Consider the following 20,925-nt stretch of genomic DNA (forward strand, 5'->3'; position numbering starts at 1 on the left):
AGACTACTCATATGCATGTTCTGCATTATAGCTTTTTTATTGGTTATAATAATAACAACGTATTATTAGCCCTCTGTCATAGTTTCATTTTCTAAGTTTAAGCATGATACACAGCTTTCCAGCTTACAGCCAGGCTTGAGTGTTAAAGAATACTGCTAAAGACAAAGTATTTTAGGTCCAGGTACCACACAGAACTCCATCCATCCTGTATTGAACATGTAGATGGACCTAGGAAACAGACTCTACTGATTTAGAAATGATAAACTAGACAATTCTATTTCCATAGAGGAAACCTTGTATTGTAACACTTCTTTATGATGAAAAGGTCATATAGTCTAAAGGGAAAGAATTACTGTAGAGATATGGAAAATGATCACTCACTCCTCTGGAGTTTACACACTTCTAAGAATTTCCGGCTCTCGGTGCTTGAAGACATAAAGCATACTTAGTTTTTAAAGCCATTAAAGTCTGTGTTAGAACATGTTTTTAGAGTTTTAATGACTGTCTTCTCCTGCTTCCCTTAAAAGGAATAAACCCTAACCCAAAGTTGAGAAAGAAAACAAGTTGTTTGTTGTGTCTCAAGACTCACCTTCTCTTACCCCTCAGTGTGGGATAATAACCTTGCCTTGACACTCAAAAGCTACACCTCTTTATTAATAGTTAGGATAACAGGGCTGGAGAGATGGCTCAGTGGGTAAGCATGTAAGGCTCTTGAAGAGGATTCAGAAGCAGTCGCCAGCACCTTCATGGAAGCTCAGAACTGCTTGTGGCTCCAGGACCTAGGTTATCTAACACCTTCTACCTCCACAGCCTCCTGAACTTACATGGTGCACTTGTATGCACTCTGGCACGTTCCCATGGGGGAAAAAGCCCCAGATAAACTGCTTGGAATAGAAGATAATTTTAGAGGTCTAGTTTAAGTCATAAAGCATAATAATGAGACCCCCTTTAAAAATACAAGTGACTCAATATGGTTACACAATTTGCATAGTTCTCTTTTTATTTATAATTTGAATCTACTGATTTCCAAATGCAAGGGCTCTGTACTGTCTTAGTGGTTAGCTGTAAGCTAAAGCAAGCACATGTTGGTATCTTTTAACTTAATTAGCACATCAGTTGACCACTTTGAATGTGTGACTGAGACAACTATTGGGCTTGCTTTCCTAGCTCTAAACCTCAAACTCAGATTCTAGAAATATGTATGCTGTTCTACATGTATGACCACTAATAGTTTTAGGGTAAAGCTTTTCTTTCAAACCAATAGGGCCATTGTTAGGATTACATTCTGAAAATGTTTTATTAATTTTTTTCCAGATGTGCATTTGATGAAAATTACTCTTCACCAACTTTATTTTTCAATGTTTACAGCACATCTGCTAAGTAAATTGTGAAGACAATGATTACCACATGGGTACTTCCTACCCAGTGAATTCAGAATCCTACATCACATCACACCTTTAACCAGTACGTCTTAGACAGGTTTCAAAACTTGCTTTTTTAGGGTACTTTTTTTCTTTGATCAAATATTTTCTGGAGAAAGGTAGTTTATCTTTTAGAAAGTTCCAAGAAAGACCACTTTCTCCTTAACCAGCATTTCATTTACAGAACTATTCTGAGGCTCCCAGGGATATCCTAAGACAAAGTCTGAACCATTGAATACTAACTTCCTCTCTGTCAAGGGGGTAACATGCAACCTGCAGTATCCAGAGGGAATGGTGAAAATAGGCACTGTGGTGGTGTATACCTATAATTCTTGGAAGTTAGAAAGCTGAGGTAGGAGGATGGCTGGGGCTTTGATGCCAGAACTGGGTTACAGTGATGTAGTGTCTCAAAATAAAACGACCAATCACCCAACCACCCACCCAACAAATCAACCAACAACCAACCAACCAACCAACATCTAACCAACCAACCAACAACCCAACCAATCAATCAACCATCTAGCCAACCAACCAACCAACCAACCACCCACCCACCCAACCAGTCAATCAACCAAAAACACCCCAAGCAAACAAAACTGTAACAACTATAAAACCTGTATAATTTAAAATGAAGCCATTATTTTTTCACTCTGATAAATTATCACCAGGTGCTTAACAAGCAAAAATTGGGATAATGATTCAAAGGATTGCCCAGGCAATAGCATCTTCTGAAATCTTGCATCAAGTGCTAGGAAATCCTGTAAAGGAAGAGAAGTATCGACTAGAGGAAGAGAGAAAGACTTCTTCCTTTGAGGAACTAGTCCATGTTGCAAACAGGAGGGTAAAAAAGGGACACACACAAGTATACAGGGAATCTGAGATTTTATTAGAGATCCTTTAAGCTTAGGAGGAACAGTTTATACAGCATAAGCAAGCCTACAATTCTAACGCTTTAAAATAGTTGCCAAGGTAATGCGATACAGCAAAGTGATTAATAAGGTACCACGTTAAAAAGGAGATACCTGCTCATATCCATAGCAATATCCTTTATAATAACCAAGAGAGGGAAGCAGTCAATGCCCGCCAGTCGATGAATGATCCACAAGATCTAGCAAATGTGCAGATTATTCAGCCCTAAAAAAGGAAATTCTGTCACATGCTAAATGAGATGAACTTGCGGTCATAACAGGAGACAGAATGGTGCCTGCCAGGGGCTGTGGGAAAGGAGAGGGAGGAAGGAGAACTCTTATCTTAATCATAGAAGATTTTAAGACCTGCACAATTGAAAGTTCTGCAAACGCTTCATTAAAGGCACAGGCATTTCCTGAATTGAACATAAAAATGGTGGCAATGGTGAAAATTTTGATGCTTTATCGCAATTAAACAAAAAAGCACCCTCCGGCCCAGATTTTATAACCATAAGTCTTCAGTTAGGGTAGGGAATTGAGAGTTCAAAGTTCTAGTATATAAAGATTAGTAACCATCCCAAGGCCCTTTGGAGGTGGAGGGTCTCAGAGCTAGACCTCATAGCCAGTGCTTTACCACTGAGTATACTTTAAAACCTTACTCAAGAGCCAAACCTTGCCAAGAATGGTGGCGCATGTCTGTAATCTCAGCTCTCTAGAGGTGGAGGCAGGAGGATTGTCAGAAGCTCAAGATCAGCAAGTTCCAGGCCGGTCATTGTTAGTTACATAATGCCTCGAAACCAAAAACAAAAACCACCACCACCAACAAAAATACAGAGCCAGGTCTGTGGTACACACTTACAGTAACAGAACCTGGGAGGTAAAAGCAGGAAGGTCAGAAGTTCAAGGCCAACCTTAGCTATACAGCAAGTTCAAAGCCAACCTAGGGTATGAGGTCCTGACTCAAAAAAACAAACCTAATTAAACAGTCCATAATTTCTATTTTTGGTCTCTATTTATGATGTAAATGAGTATAATGCCCCCAAAATACTCACAAAACATATTACACATCAACCTGGTGTGTGCACATGGATTCTAGGCAATGCTGATCTCTTAGGTAAGTGTGTTCATGAGGCACACACTCCAAGGAAGAAAACACTGAGAAGCACAAAACTCAATCTGTGGCATAAAAAAAATTCCCATAAACTTGGGGTAGAAATGGGATGAATATGGTGTAGAATAGTTGAGTTTTTCGGGTGAGCCTCAATAGGCGCCAGGCCCATTTGGAACTGTGACTGGGTGACGTAAATTTTGGTAGTGTGATAAAGATTGGTAGGAATGCATGATTTTGAGTTCCTTATGTATGGAGAGTTTATTAGTCTGCACAAAACATCAAAAGCATAAATTGTCAATGCTTACCATAATTTTTCAGTTTGGGTCTTCATGCATTTTCAGAATTCTTGTCTTCCAAATCAAAACAAATAAACACACAGTTGACTCTAGTAATGCCAGCTAGATTATGAGGTCATAACATATATTTATTAGATCAGGAAGAAAACTGAAGTTCTTAAAATTTTCTTCTGCACAATACTGCTGCAAAATCCACGGGCTTAACCATCTACTACCTCACCATACTCATGGTCCTGAGCCACAGAAACCTTAAAAGGAGCTCTGCTGCGCAGCAGACCCAGTGACAGGGAAAACATACTAATTTCTGAAACAAGAACTTAGAGCCACTCAGCATTAGAGTGGGAAGACGAAGACAGATGCTTGCCGTTCCGAAAGTGCCAATAAAGCATACAGCTGACAGAGACTGGTTAGACATCACTGGAAGTAGTTAAGAAAAGACAATTTGTCCAGTTTGGAAGAAGGCTGTTTTGAGAACGGTTTTGTGGCTACATTGCTGCTTTTTAAAATAGACATTTAAATCAGTTTTATCTGACGATAAAAATCACAAGACCAGTTCTCCTCACTGGGAATTAATAACAACCACATAGAATTTCTACCATAGGAAACTACTGGGGTATCAGCCTCGGGAGACTTTGTTATTACCAAATATTGTTATTTTGACTCCAGACAGATTAACCAGCCAGGGCTTGCTAAACAATAGGTACATATATAAGAACTGAATCTTGGTGAGTACAGGATGTGTAGTCAGCCTCAGTTATCTTCGGTCTTCATCCTCTGGGTGTTCCAGGAATGATGCACGGGTTTAGGTTGGTTCTAGGATAGGCCCAGGGGCCTGGTTTGATCTGGGATCCCTGGGACCATACCTAGAACAAACCCAAACAAAACCAGACTCCTTGGGAGTGCTTTCAGCTTGCATGGGCTTCTGGGCTTCTCACCCATGTGGGCCTCCAGGGCTGGATCAGGGCCACACACCAACCTTTAAGGGATAGGAGTGACATTCTTGGAGCCTTCTATATATTGTCACACACCAGTACTGTGCCTCAGCACTTTTAAGTCACAGACTTGAACAGAAGGTACAGAAAAATGCAGAACATACTTGGACTCAGAATCAGAGTCAATTTAGTCATTTAACTTGGAAGGAAAAGCGGGCTAAGAAGTTGTTTAGGTCATTGTAAAAGAGCAAACTTACAAAGGACATACTTTAGTTTTAGAAGAGATTTGCAACAATAAACTTATTTGTATGTAGTCAGTCTTTAGGACATGTTATAAAACTGTTATAAATCCTAAAATAATACTATCTATTTTAAGAAACTCTTAAGAAATAAGTGAGAAAAAATATCTATTTAGCATTATCTACAGGTAGTCCAATTTTTCAGCTTGTATAATCAGAAGTATACACACCCTAAGCATCATTTCCACTTGAGCAACATATGTGCTAAGTGAATCTCAGTACACAGGGATAAAACTAATGTCACTGCTGACACACTAAAGTGGATTCTAATGGACTGCATTTTAAAGACACCATGGGCATTAGAATCTATCACACAATCATCACTATATATATAAACCTTGGCCAGTCAGGAACTCACTATGTGGACCAGGCTGGCCTTGAAATCAGAGATATGCCTGCCTGTTTCCAGAGTGCAGGGATTAAAGGTATGTGCCACTACACCTAGATTTGATCACACATTTAAAGATAGGTATGAAATTAATTCCTCCTAATTCCTGCTGAATCTTGCCTATGTAAACCCCGGTATGAACTCCTTCTTTTTGGTTTACAGCAATTGCACTGGGTAGAATTGTGCTTCTCTAACAGCTTACTCAGAGAGAAGCACCAATCATGTCTGCCATCACTGTCTCTTCTACAATGGTGTCAATACAAGGAACTGGTTTGGACCATTCTTCTTACAATTATTATATCATAATTCCCTTCCATAACATGGGTAACTGGAGAGCAGCCACATGAAGCATGATTATGAAAGTCTGATACAGCATCCACGCTGAATGTAATGAGAGTGAGTTCCATGAAGCATGAGAATAAAATAGACTGACACACTACTCACTCTGTATATGATGACAGCGAGTCCCATGGTTAGCAAAGCACAGCACATAAACGGTACAACTAAGCAGATGTTAGGAGAGCCACTTCTAGACAGTCTAGTATTATTGGAAAATGTAATCTTGCTTATTTTATACACTGAAGGCTAATTTAGGCATGCCAACTACTGAATGACAGTGGATCTTCTGCCACTGAGTTAACACTGATGAATCATGGGAAACTTTTAATGTATACTTCACTTCCTTTAGCTGAATTAAAGAAAGCAAAGATGCTGTCAGCGTGGATGGTCTTTCATAATCATGTTATTCTTTGTGGCCTAGGTTCTACAATTGTAGTACTTCTCAGATATCTTCAATAATTGTTTTCTTATTTTCCATGGCTTAATCTACTTTGTCTTGGAAATGAAGACGCATTTATCTTAAATAAGAGAGCCAAAGAAATTCAGGACAGCATGTGGTTTCCAATTCAAATGGAAAGTATATATGACAGTAATCACTGCAAAAGAGTTACAGGTATAGAACCAACTTTAGAGAAGGCAAGATGTTGGGGAAAATTATCTTGTATAACAATACTTTCATATTGAAAGTAGGCATTTAACCCAGCAATTTCACTGGGTCAAAGACTGTAATCCAGCACGTCATAAGAAATCCTTCAGAAGAGTCAGTGAGCGTCAGCAGTATGCCTGTCACTCTGCATCTGCCTGCTCTTACCTTACACAGCTTAACTAGCAGAGTCATCTAGTCTTCACAGCAGGTCGGAAGGCATGCGTGAGAGCGGACAAGGGCCGCTAATTCACGCACACTTAATCTGCAGTAACAGGAACGGAGGAATCCCTACCAAAACTGAACGCATGATGACTGAAGCCCAGTCAAGTCAAATGGAACTTAATAAAGGGACAGTTCTTGGCGTTTAGTGTACCAGAGGATAACAACCCGTGTTAATAATGACCATTTTGAGCTGGCTGTAGTAGTCCATGTCTTTCATCCTAGCACTTGGCAGGCAGAGACAGGCAAATCTCAGGGTCAGCCTTGTCTACATAATGAGTTCCAGGGTAGGCAATATAGAGCAGCCCTGTCTCAAAAAACCAATGGCTATGATGATTATGATGATGAATTTGTGTCTTTGTGTACATGTATACAAGAGGGTATGCACACACATATTCATGTGTATGTACATGTGTGTATATGGGCTAAGTCAGAGGTTGAGTTGATGTTTAGGGTTTCCCTAGACCACTCTCACTGATGAGGCCAGAGTGGCTGGCCAGAGACTTTCTGGGGATTTTTCTGACTCTAACCCCAGGCATGGGGTTATAGATGTATGCCATATATATGCCCAGCTCTTTTATATGGGCACTGGGATCTGAGTGAAGGTTCTCATTCTCGTACTTGTTTAGAGGACACTTTACCCAGTGAGTCATCTCCCCAGCTCCTTGATAACCGTTGTAATATAGCAAAGATTATGGTGTATTTCATACATTGCTAGAGAACTGGGCTGTCCAAATCATTTATTCCCCTGTCAAGTCTGCCAGTTCTTACTAAATGAGTCAGGTTTAGTTTCAAACCAGTAACTCTTGGTAATAAGACATGCTATGCAGAATTCGGAATAATGACATAAACTTTAAGCCTGTGTACTGAGTGAAAACTAATTAACCAAAACAAATGGCCAACATTCTTCTGAAACACACACAGTGACATACAAAGGGGAGAGTCGGTTTTTCTTCTACAGTTACATTCATTGATAAAGAGACCTAGCACATCAGCATACAAACACCAAATTAATATTTCAAATACACGGCAATCACATTTTTAACCAAGTAATGTCTTAGCCACTTCTTAGTAAAACACTAAATGCACACACAAGAATGCTAAGCAGCAAACCAGGCAATACAAGGTTCATGCACACGACCGACAGAAAAGCTCTCGGCCTTTTCCAGTCTACTTACTCTTAGTTTAGACACAGTTCTAGCAAGCGTGGCAATCGGGTTTCTCAGTCCACAGCAGATTAAAAGCAGCAAATTAGGGGCCTAGTGCGGAAGGCAGGCACACAACACGGCGGATTATAGGGGAAGGTAAGAGAAACTGTGAAAAAAACAGACACGACTCAAAAAGCAAGCAATGTGAAATCTCGCAGCAAAGGAGTGCCTGACGTTATCAATCCCAGTTGTCCCCGAGAGGGGACGTGTGCATTCTTCCCCAAAGGAACTGATGTCCCCAAAGGACAGGCTAAGCTAGTTCCGGTTCCCAAAGGACAGGCTAAGCTAGTTCCGGTTCCCAAAGGACAGGCTAAGCTAGTTCCGGTACGTGCCAGAGTTAAGGGAGAAAAGGAGACGTGATCCTGTAAGCAGACTGTTAAGTCCAAGGACTAAATACATGGGCTTGCTTTTGTTCCCTGAGAGATGAGGGGACTCAAGTTAGTCACCAGCTGACGAAGACAATGAACGGTCACTATACTGGACATTTTGCTGTCTTTTATTTCCTACATTTTTCTTTTTGAATCTTTTTTTCTAATTTAAGCATAAAGTACAAATAAGTCCCCATACACAGATCTGGAAAAAACTCACTTTTGGCTTCAGGACTTGGTTCTGGTATCCTTGCTCTATTTGAGTATAAAAGCAATATGCTATGGCTAACTGATAACAGCCCTCCCCCTAGTGTTTCTATTCATTTAGCAACTTGAAGCATGATTCATGTTTTGCATGGGAAGAAAATATCTGAGTGACACAACCTGAGGTCAATTCTATCAACACCCAGCCAAGTTCTAGTCTTTTAAATGGATCAGAAATTGACTTTTCTTATGCTTACCATTCAAGCAACTGTCTTTTAGTATATAAAGTAGGATATTACTATCTACTTTAATAAATGGAGCTATACATTTATAACTTCTCCAGCCTCCAAACCAACATTTCTTTCTGCATTTCCAGGAATTACAGTTTTCCTGAGAAGACTCTCCCTAGATGATAAGGTCACAGTACTTGAATCCTCTGAACAAAAGGCCTGGGATTCAAACTCCCGCCTCTTTTTGCAGACACCTGGCACCTGTTGTTTTCTTTTCTTTCTTTTTTCTTTTCTTCCTGGACAGGTTCGCACAGTGTATTTCTGGCTATCCTGGAGCACGCTCAACTGGCCTCGGACTCGCAGTAGCCTTCCTAACAGTGCACCTGGGGTGCTGGCATCACCAGTACAAGTCGCGTCACGGTCTGAAATCTGTATTCTTAAACATCCTTAGCAATCTGCCTTAAATGTGTGTTCTCTTCCTAACTCACTTATCATCAACTCCTAATAGGTTCAGATGCTGTGACTATTAATTAGTTTTAAGAAGGACAACAAGGGCTTTATGAAGTTAGATAATATGCATAGCTTGCACAAAAAACCAAAAAACCCAAAAAAACCAAAAAAAAAAAAAATCACAGAGGACTGCAAATGAAAGATTAGCCAGGACTCTGGCCCTGCATCTGACAGACATCAGGGCCTTACAGAAACAGAGAAAAAGTTTTGAGGCTTGCTAGGTGACCACAGACCACTTACTGTCCCGACCTGCCCATCTGCTAGGTGACCACAGACCACTTACTGTCCCGACCTGCCCATCTGCAGATGCACCAAGGGTAAAAATTCTGTTTTCATGAGTGACCCCAAAACAAAAAGCACGCTTTTTTTTTCTTCTGAGTTCTAGATTGATCCTGGTAAAACCAATGTTGGCAGTATCTGTAGTAAAAGCTGTCAGAATACTACTCCCAAAAAGATGAATCATGCTATAAAAACTGGCAAATAAGATTATGAATGGGTTTCTATGAAATTGCTATGGTTGAATCAAAATAGACTAAAAGAATTAAAAATGACTAAGTTTTCCTGTGTTAAAAATTAAGAGAACGCTTAACAAAATTTCCCTAAAAAAACTTCCTTTTCTCTTGAAGTTAAGCATCTTCCATGTCTGACTTAAGGGACTGACGGCTCTGGCCATGCTGCACTGCTAAGTATCAGCAAAGGCAACATCACCAACAGTGTAGACAAAGGGAAAGATTTTCCTCAGGAGAAGAAACAGTTCCAAAAACAACAACAAACCTTGAGAAGAAGTAAGCTTCCTGCTAAAAGCAGTAAGTTACAGGAAGTCAGATACTTTCCTCCTGAAACAGCAGCATCAACTGAGTTTTGTTGTTTTGTTTTTGTTTGTTTTTCTTTCTTACATTCCTCACAGAAGAATGCCTATAAAGTCTGGGAGCGCACAGTGGCAACAGGTTTCAGAAGGAGACTGTTTCTGCAAATTTCATTGAAAACACAATTCCAGCACAAAGCGGACAAGACTGGTCTCTGGAAAGCATCTCGAGACGCATTCACGATGAAGCACAAAGGGACAAGGATGCTTTCCAAGATAGCTGACGCGTTTCCTGAGTCTTAGTAAGGCAGGCCAGGCTAGAAGACAGCACAGGACCTACCTACTGCAGAGGCACAGTTGTCTTCCAGTAAACTGATGTAAATTAGTTCCTGCAGGGCTGGGGCTGGGGCCTTTGCTGGAGTGACAGCGCTTGGACATCATGGGGTGTCCCCTAAGAGGACATTGTCCTCTTAACCTCTGCATGACCCGTGAGAAATGTCCAAGATACGCTGCAGTCCCAGCTCCCTGCTAACTACTTTCCAGTTCCAAACCCCAGCACACATCGGTTGTGGTAATTAAATACTTTTATTTAGAACCTGTCTCTTTGTTTTACGAGTGGTATAAACAAAATAAAGTACGAACAATGTATTAACATGACCGCTGCAGTTCACACTGCAAGGACACAGTAGAAAGGGCTCATTCTAAATGTTTCTGCTCGGGAAGACAATCACCCTAGTTACCTTGTGGCAGCAAAGTTTTGGCAAAAAGTGATAAATTCATGTCTTATTAAAAGTACTTAAAGATTTGCCAAGATTATCAGTTTTGCCACAAATAAAACAGCAGTTTATTTATTTATTTTTTAAAAAAGTCCCTTACCTTTCTCTCCTATGCCTAAAGGATCTGACTAGACAGGTATCTACTAGTTTCAGGTCAGGTTTTCAAATCAGTATTCACCCTGTAAATTCACGCCGTAGCCTTATAGAGAGTAAACACACACTCATTTCTCTTTCCAGTCTTGCAGCTAGAACACTTTTGTAAAAAGAACAATCAAGGCCATCGCTTCATCTTGGCTTTTATTTTTCCTCCACCTCATTTTCACCGCCTTCAACTAGCTGTTCTTCCTCCTCGTCGCCAAAAGTTTGTTCCTGCATGGTGGTAAAGGACAGGGACCGGGCGGCCACTTCTGCAGCCAGGCCAGCAGAGAAGGTGAATTCTGGTGGCAACTGGAGTCGAGCCAGCCTCTGCTTAATGGAGAGTTGCAGTGTGTCCCTGGGAGTCGGAGGGGCAGTGGCCCCCGCAGCAGCAGCCTGAGGAGACTTAGCCTCACTCTCATGCTGGTGGCACATGGTTTCCTCGGCTCCTGGAAGGAGGAGGCCTGTGTCTGCAGAGGTGTCTTTGCTTGGCCCCTCTGTTGGGCTGTCACACACATACTCAGTCCTACTGTCTTCCTTGTCGCCGGCACAGGGCTTACTAGTCTCCTCTTCAGTAGCATTACTATTGACTTTTTCTGTATCTGAATTCATGGGTGGTTCTGAGTTACTTACAGATTCCACTGGGTCTACAGGAGACAAGGATGTCAACACAGCTTCAAAGAACAGAAAGAGGAAAAGAAAAGAAAAAAGGAAAAAAAATAACTAAGGGCCCAACAACTTTTAAATTCCCACTTATTTTTAAAAGGAGCAACAAATAAATAAAAACACAATAAAACTTTCTAGTAAAATAAATGTAACTTTATAAATATGGGGAGTTTTTTGAGACAAAATACCTAAAGAAATGAAACGAGACGGGGACTTGCTGAAGAGTCTGCAGTTCCAAGGCAGTGCTTCTCAAAGCACGGTCCCTGACTCAGCAGGTCCAGTTATCCCCTAGGAAGCTGCTGGCAACAGATCCTAGAATCTGATCACACATGGGGAACGGGACACTGGGGTTGGAGGCTGGCATGTTTATAAGCCATCCCGCTTGATTCTGATGCCCACTAAAGCCTGGGCCTAATGTGACCCAAAGAACAGCATCTTCACCAAATAAAAATATATATATGTGTGTGTGTGTGTATATATATATATTAATGAGGTAAAACATGTAAGTAAATAAATAAAAAATGTAACATACAATTCAACTTACTTGCCAATCACCTACCAGACCTTGAATGGGAGTAACGCATAGTCTACATTTTGTAGTACTACACAGAACACAAATGAAATCAAATCTGCATTCAAGACCAAGTACCAAACAGAGTATAACAACACATAAATATAATATAGATCCATACAGTACAAGTTGTCCTTGCAAGAAAAGTGAAGTTTTAGTTAGCCCCTCTTGGTGTTAGTAGGCAGTGGTTGCTCGCTAGGCAGTCTCTCCTCCCAGCACGAGGGGTTAGTACCATACAACATATTATGAAGCATGGCGGAAGGAAAAAAAGTGCGTCTTGAAGGTCTGGCGTACACTTAAAAAGCATTTGTAAAACGTGTCCGTTTCCAAGACACATGCCTACGCTGCGGTAACTGCGCTATGGAAGCAGCGACAACAGAACATGGCCACAGCAGGTCCAGCGGAGGCCGTCCCTCTCTAATTCCACTCGGCCTTTACCCCTGTAGGCAGAGATGAAAACAACTCTGGAAGACATACTGACATTTGTCATGGGAAAGCATTTTTCTGGCATCAGCAGATCTTTTATTTATTTTCACAAACTATACAGCATTACTGCCTTTTTAAATGCAAATGGAGACATGTTTTCTCTCATTTGTCCATCATGTCAACCAGTAGGTCATTTTACAGTTAAATAATATGAAGAAAACACTGCACAGTGGCAAAAGATACAAACTTATAGGCAATGGAATTTTCAGCAGTTCTGCACGCTCTTTGTTCCTAAGTCTGCTAGGTGTACCGTGTTTCAGGGGTTCAGGATCCCTGCTAACTGAATCAGGGAGCAAGGGTATTTGGAAGGGCAGCAGCTGCTGACAGCAGTATAGAATGTAAGGCTCTAGGGGAATAGGGCTTTGTTTTTGTTTTTATCTGTTGATCCATGTGCTGCATGTAGCAGTAAATAACATCAGGTGTCTAACAGGGACTAGATAACTATTTGTTGAGTTATAATCTGCTGAGTGAATGCTGCTGGAGAATAGAAACTAGAAAAAAAAGGACAGAAATTTAGAGATAAACAATGATACAAACAAACAAAAAAATTCTGAGCACAGAACCGATTATGTCTTTAAAAAAAGTTATCTGCATGCAATCTCTAACTCAGGAATAAGCTGACTACAGAACTCTATGGCTGGTTCTGGAAAGTTCTCCATTTCTCTGCTCTGCTGCCCAAGCCTCCCTTTACATCCCAGCTACCCGTGTCTCTCTGGTAGGAGAGGTGGGCAGCCGAGGACTCACACAGGAAACACCGGGAGAGAGGACTGAGTTCTAGGTCAGAGGCCAGTATACACCTACTCCATAACTATACACAGCAAGTTTGTAGGACTAGTCTAATTAGATAAAGGTAAACTGGGAAAGACACCTTTATTAGAAATACTGGGAAAGATGTCTTTATTAGAAGTGGACAGGATGGATTCTTATGCTGGCAAGGCTAATATAAAAAGGAAGATGGAACCAGTGCAGTTTTAAGACATAAGGCCATCGTCAGCGAGCTGTTTGAGTTTGAACCAAGTCTGGAATGGGTTACAAGAGAGCTTAGCAGGGAAAAAGGTGCTGAAACGGGAGTGGGCTACAGGGCTACCTAGTGGACAAGCATCATCTAGTGGGACTGGGTTCTAAAGGAGCCAAAAGAAACAACAAAGAAGGATGAAACCAACAGACAGTAGGCTGGAGAGAAAGGTGAGGGTTCCTAGGAGAAGACGGGGCAGCCCCAAGGAGTTGTCCAGAACAGGTTATCTCTATACTTCTACTAAGAAGGGGAAAGGCAGGCAGGCAACTGCACATTTGAGGCTCCCAAGGACACTCTAAAACGGAGTGGAAAGCCCATTCTACCTCCTTGTAAGTCCAAAGGAATTAATTCAACTGAGAATGAAATAAATTGACATTGACAACTGTCAAGTTTCTTTCTCTTCATACATTCTCTTGCCTCCCATGACGTGTGACTGAAGAGAAAAGTGAGAGTGACATGAAGATGTGTAAGGGCAGCCAACAACATCCAAACCTGACTATGGAGTCGGAGTACACAGAAACACCTCTGCTTCCATGTACTTGAGTAACCTGAACGAAGAGGCCACGTGGTTTAGGTCTTTATGCATATTGCATTGTTATGAAGTTAATGGTAAGTCTTACTGAAGTACTTGGATAGAGAACAGGGTTTAGCATCTCAAGATAATAGTTTTCTTCTGTCTGTCCCCTCACCCCCTGAAAGGGTCCTGCTGTGTAGCTAGGTCACACAAACACACTGTGCAGCCCCAGCTGGCTTCAGACTCCTGATCCTCCTTGCCTCAACCACCTTGCTGGGATTACAGTGCCACCATGGCCAGCATGATGTATCCAATTAAAGGTCCACTCTGAAAGAAATCTATCAAAGAATTAAATAACCGGTGAAAAAGTGTGACTCCATAGTCTAGTGTGATTACATGGTGTTTTTTTATTGGTCAAATTGACTTTGTATGAGAGTCCTGTACTGACCGGAGGATCCAGAGTTCTACAGTTTAAATAACACTCATGGTTCAAAGAGAAGCGATTCCTGCCCCCACGCCCCCCCAGGACCGCGCTCTGGGGGCGGTGCTTACCGTGGTCACTGAACAGCAGCTGCTTCCACTTCTGCCTCTCAGCCTCGGAAGCCTTAAATCCCAGCACAGACTTCAGCTCCTGCAGCACCCGCCTGGACTCCTCCTGCTCGCGCTTCTGTCTCTCTCTGTCTTCCTGAGACAAGTGATAGAAATCGTCCTTTCGGAACTCACTTTCTATGTCTATGTCATCCACATAAGCTTCTAATTCCTAAAAATGGACCAAAGACAGAAAGAACGTCAAGCCAACAGGTCTCTGAGCAGTACTCACTACTTGCGCTATGCATCCTGGAGGACCTTCTCAAAGGACAGCTGGGGAGGAAGGAAGGTGACAAACCTATCTGCTGACAAATTAAAATCTCCAAACAGTGGATACTAAAAAGTTCTAGATGAGAAAGTTTAACGCTATCAATACTCTGAGTTGATGAATCTAATTCAAGGCGCTAGAGCAAATATTTTACATAAGTTTACATGACACTGTACTACATCTTAACCTCATTAGAAGCAGAACTTCAACAATTGATCTGATGTTACCCATGCCACCTGAAGTAAAAGCAGGCAAATTGCATAGGGACCGCTTCTTCAGGGGGAAGCCAGCACCACTCCCCTTTACCTGCTCCTCAGGGATGGGGTCTCTGTCCTCAATGTGTAGAGCTGGCCGCACCAAGGGCTCCGCGGTGCAGTGTGGGTTCTCACAGGCTACTCCAGGCTTGCCTTCAGAGAGACAGTGGAGGAAGGAAGGGCAGAGCAAGGACGAGAAACAGGCCGTCAGAAACACACACTAGGGTGACATCTAGTGACATGATGTCCTCAGCACTACCTCTTAGTCTCACAGTCTGACTTCATTTTCCCCTGGTTTTCTTGTTTTGACACAGGATCTTTTTAGGAGCCCAGGTTGGTTTTAAACTAATAATCTTCCTACCTCAGGCTCCTGAGTGTTAGATTTTTTTATGTGTATTACCCTATCTGGCTCCCAAATTGTTCTGGCTAGAATCTTTTATTTGCAAAAATGAAAGACGCCAAAAGGGAACAGTAATAGCTATATATATTTACCACTTGGCTTTAAGTTAACCTTGAGCAGTACACGGCCATAGTATCTGTCACATGGTAGCTGACAAATATTCCACTCTCACAAAATACTTTGTTCATAGTGTTGGGAGGGTTTTAAAACGGAACATTATTCTTTCTCCTTAAAACCAAACCAAACCAAACCAAACCAAATCAAACCAGAACAAAACATGGTAGTGCAGCCTTTTAATCTCAACACTTGGAGGCAGAGGCAGGTAGATCTGTGAGTTTGAGGCCAGCCTACCAGACCACACACTCAAGAAAGTTCCATTGGGCTGACAGTAGAACAGTTTTTCTTGTCAGTATTGATACAACACAGTAAGGCCTTTGAATAAAAAAATGAAAACTGGTCAACAAAATGATCAACCACAGAAAATCCAAACCCAGAGTACTGTTTGTCGCTTCTGAAGTCCTGGGGTGGAACCCTGGCCCTTGGGTAAGCCTAGCATGTGGGAGACAGCTGATGGACACCTCAGCTCTTGACGGTAGTTGATCAATACTGCTAAATAGAAAATACAGGGCTGGAGAGATGGCTCAGGGGCCACTTGACTGCTCTTCCAGAGGATCCGAGTTCAATTCCCAGCAACCACATAGTGGCTCACAACCATCTGACAAACACACTCACACACACACACACACACACACACACACACACACACACACACACACACACAAGTATAAGAAGAAATCACAAACTTACTAAACACTTTTGAAATGTAGGTAGTCTTTATGACATAAAAATTCAGAAACCACACTAGGAAAAATACCTATTTTTTTCAAGAGAAAGTATACTAAATGAACACATTTGACAAAATATTTAAACATTGACATTTACTTTATGAACACGTGCATGGACTCTCTAGGGTATGGAGACACTAGAAAGTCACCATGGGCTGGGACAGGGGTTGATGAGGCTTGTCATCAGAGTCCTACTCTTTTGGGGCTTTTAAACTTTTAAGCAGACAATTTCCTTAATTCTTCATAAAATAAATATTAAAATAAAGCTTTAAAAATAACAAGATCAACTGAAATGTCAAGGAGAGGAGGTAAATTTGGGTTCCAATGGGGACTTTTACCTGGCAAGAGGCCTACTGCACAAATTACCCTGGTGCTGGGGTAAAGCAGAAAAGGGCATCTTAGCCAGCAAGGAATGGCAAGATGGTGGGAGAGCTTAGAGGACACTCTAGATGTGCATGGGCTTGTGTGGTCACATGGAGCAGGAAAGAGAGGACTCTCTGAGGAAGAGTCCACAGCTGTACACAGTGTTGAGGGATTTGTGCTAAGTAAATAAGTTGAAAATTATGAGTCAAGATTCCCATAACCAGAGAGGGGAGGTTTGAATATGGAAATGGGGAAGGGCAATAAATCACATGGTGTTGAAACTCTGTTAGCACTATTGATATGGCACAGCTCTTAACACACAGGCAGGTACAGTCATGGATCTGAATATGTGTACAGCTGTAAAATATATTGTTCCACTCCAGCTGTACACTGAGATGTGGAAGCAATTGCATCGGGAGGGGGGGGCAATGAGCACACATAGCATCCAGACCTTGCTTCCTAAACACCACACCCCACTGAAAGGCCTGAGGGCTCTCCAGGGTCAGAACCAGTACCAGGAGGGAGCAAGGAAGTAAGATGATGCGAACGCGAAAATGACACAATGAAATAAACTCATTTTTATACTAACTGAAAAGATTAGCAAAAAGAAAAAAAAAGATGATCTTCATATAATTATAATAACAAATTAAAATTCACTGTAAGATTTGCATCCATAAAGTTTTACTGATATAAGTAAGAGGACAAATGGATTCTTTACATTAGAATAAAATGCCAAATAATAAGTGTAAAAGAGAAAATGGATTAGGAAATTATCAATTGGCAATTATCATAGAAATATTTTGAGATAGTGGAATTTTATGCCTGCCACTTACTCTTAAATAGTTCTGAAGAATACTACCATTAAAAACAGTTATATAAATACACATACGCAAATTTAAAAAAAAAACCTAAAACAAGTGAAAATAATTTAAGCTAATCTATTCATTCCAAAAATCTTACCTTTTGGTACCCAATTCTATGGGGTCAGACAAATACATAAACTACTAACAACCTAAATATCAAACAGTTCCATCACATCAAATATTAACCTATGTTACCTGTTTTGGCTGTTCTTTTTTTTTTTTTTTTTTTTTTGAGGGGGTGGGGCAGCATCTTGCTAAGTAGTCTAAGGGGGCCTTGAACTTGCAGTCATCCTGCCTCAGGCTCCTCAGTGCTGAGATCTGAGGTGTGCACCACCATGTCTGGATATCCTGCTGCTTTATAACCCACTCACCCATTTCCAGCTTCTCCCGAACACTGTGTTAAGAACTGTGTAGATGCCCGGTGTGGGGGCACATGTCTGCAACCCCCACACTACAAGTTTGAAGCTAACCTGGACTAAAATGAAGTCAAAGCAAGCTATACTGCATAACAAAACCCCGTCTCAAAACAACCAAATCAAAGTTATCAAGTTGCCCTGTTGTGTGGCCAGTCTTTTCACTGCTGAGTGGTTCCCCAGTGAATGGATGTTACAATTTATTCACCAGCTGAAGGACACATGGCCTTTAGATATTTTAGTGACTATAAACAAAGTCATACAGAAATATACGTAGAGCTTTTATGTGAACACATAGTTTTTCTCTTATTTATTTTGTATGCTAGGCACTGAACCCCGGGGGCCCAAGGTAAGTAGGTGAGTGTTTTAGCGCTTAGTTATCCTACACCCCAAGTCTGGGAACGTGAAGTTTCGATAGTTCTTAGCCAACATATAAATACGATACTACTGAATCTTTTTTTTTTAATATTTTTTATTAGGTATTTTCCTCATTTACATTTCCAATGCTATCCCAAAAGTCCCTCATACCCCCCCACCCCCCACTCCCCTACCCACCCACTCCCACTTTTTGGCCCTGGTGTTCCCCTGTACTGGTGCATATAAAGTTTGCATGTCCAATGGGCCTCTCTTTCCAGTGATGGCCAACTAGGCCATCTTTTGATACATATGCAGCTAGAGTCAAGAGCTCCGGGGTACTGGTTAGTTCATATTGTTGTTCCACCTATAGGGTTGCAGATTCCTTTAGCTCCTTGGGTACTTTCTCTAGCTCGATACTACTGAATCTTATGGTGTATGTATAAATAGTGGGTGAAATTTTGGTGAGACAAGTTTATTTATATAATCTGAAATTATTTCCTCATAAAACATTTATTGTATAGTACTATAAAGAAAGGCAAAACAAATAAACAAAAAACAAAAAAAGAAGTATGACAACCAAATACTGCATATGACTGGGATGTGGACATATAAAACTACTGACAATCTGTACAACTTTCATAGGAACTGTGGGTTGTATGGCAGTATTGCATCTGCGTTAAATTCCTCACTATGACAGCATTTTGCATTATGTAGGAGGATGTTCAGTTTTCAAAATTACAAAGAAAGATTTAGGGATAATGGGACTGTAGGCGCATGTGTATACATAGACACACACAGACAAGCCAAATGTGGTAGAACATCAATCATTACAGAATCTAGATGAAGGGGATTTTGGATTACTTTTGTAATCTTTTTATAAATCTAAAATGACTTTTAATTAAAAACTATTTCTGTGCATGGGTGTTCTGCTTGCATGTATGTCTGTGAGGCACTGTGTGCCTAGTGCCCATGGAGGCTGGAAGAGGGCACAGGATCCCTGTAACTAGAGTTACACAGCTGTGGGCTGCCGTGCAGGTACTGGGAACCAAGCCTGGATCCTTCGGAAGAATAGTTAATAAATGCTGAGACAACTCTCCAGCCTCTGAAATGACTTTTGAAATAAAACAAAAAAATCTGGCTAACATGCTGGCTTTGTAGAATGTTTTCAAACATTTAAAGGGTTATAGCTGTGGGCAACTGTGTACCAACACTAGCAATCGGCTAGCATTACTGACTACCGGCTTCATGATGAGAAGACAGTTTTCACACGGCAGCTGGCTGGGTAATGTTCTCCTGTTTTCACACGGCAGCTGGCTGGGTAATATTCTCCTGTCTCAGAATGTGCTCGGGAAGCACTGAATGGCATGTACTGCTTTTTAGTGTCCAGCCTTTATATGGTCAGCACATATTCTACCACTGAACAAGTCAGGGCTGCATCTTTGAGCACCCAAAGACTTCTGAGTGTTTCTTCTTGTACTCAGATGTTCTAGACCTCAGGGTAAAATTTAAAATATTTACATATATCAAAATTCCTTAAGAGATTTATCCTTTGAAAAAACACATCCACTAGAAAAGGAAGCACAGTCATTATCATGCCAATATTTTCTTTGAAAAAAGTTAGTATTTATTCATTGAAGACACTGAAACAAACTATTAAAGTGCTAACTATAAACAAAACATTATTATGGTGATATGAACCAATTACTGTTGGCAACAATATAAATTCAATGTACAAGTCTAATTAACCCTGTAATAGAGACCCATGGGAAAAATACGGTGTTGGCTTGTTGCACAATTTAAAAAATTAACATACTAAACATTCCAAGTTAAATTAGTGGTGTAAAACCTAGAGTGAAATCTGAGTTTTAAAAACACAGGTTAGGGGACAACATGATCTGACCTAAGACGATTAGTCTGTGATGCTTACAATGAACTCACAGCCATTAACTATGTCATTTCTGTATTATATCTTCCTAACAGAACTAAGTACTATACCTTAAAAGGAAATCTCAGGACCTTGCTCATGACCATCACTTATGGGAGTGCTAGGAACTGAGATATATTCACTGAGCTACACTGGCTCTTGACTATCCAACTATCATTTGTTTTATTTTGACAAAGAGTTTTGTTAGGTAGCCCAGGCTGTCTTCCACAAGGCAATCCTCCTGTCTCAGCCTTCCAAGTGCTAGAATTACAGGCATGAACTACCACATCCAGCTAAATCTGTTCTTTTTGTTTTTTCTGAGACAAGGTCTCTCTATGTAGTCTTGGCTATCCTAGAGCTCACTACATAGACAGGACTAGCCTCAAACTCACAGTGATCCTCTTGCCTCTGCTTCCCTAGAGCTGAGCTTAGAGTTGAGCAACAACACACCTGGCTTAACCCAGTTCTTTTATTATTCAACCTATAAGAGTTGGAAGTTCTGACAGTAGAAACTACTGCCAACATTTCTCCCTTCATTCCAGTTTATAACAATGGGATGCATGTTCACATCATATGTGTTTTATATTAGAGGTGATTGGAGCT

At 41.0% G+C, this 20,925-nt stretch overlaps 1 protein-coding gene and 1 non-coding gene across 5 annotated transcripts in view; both read right to left on the reverse strand.

The window, feature by feature from the left end:
• Nucleotides 1-2,286: 2,286 nt before the first annotated feature.
• Vezt (vezatin, adherens junctions transmembrane protein) overlaps nt 2,287-20,925 on the reverse strand; it is a 74,278-nt gene continuing 55,639 nt past the window's right edge. For 2 of the 4 annotated variants that reach the window (NM_172538.5, NM_001304575.1), the window contains exons 10-12: nt 15,210-15,310; nt 14,600-14,807; nt 2,287-11,469 (exon numbers count right to left, since the gene is read on the reverse strand). In NM_172538.5, the coding sequence (NP_766126.2) occupies nt 10,958-11,469; nt 14,600-14,807; nt 15,210-15,310 (821 nt within the window). In that variant the 3' untranslated portion in view covers nt 2,287-10,957. Of the gene's footprint in view, nt 14,375-14,599; nt 14,808-15,209; nt 15,311-20,925 lie in introns of all 4 variants that reach the window. The other 2 variants (NM_001304572.1, NM_001304720.1) reach the window with 2 other exon arrangements.
• On the reverse strand, nt 4,533-4,628 carry Mir331 (microRNA 331). Its single transcript, NR_029764.1, has one exon. It is a non-coding gene; the product is annotated as a microRNA 331 (primary transcript).

This window comes from Mus musculus, chromosome 10, assembly GCF_000001635.26.
Source record: "Mus musculus strain C57BL/6J chromosome 10, GRCm38.p6 C57BL/6J".
NCBI lineage: Eukaryota > Metazoa > Chordata > Mammalia > Rodentia > Muridae > Mus > Mus musculus.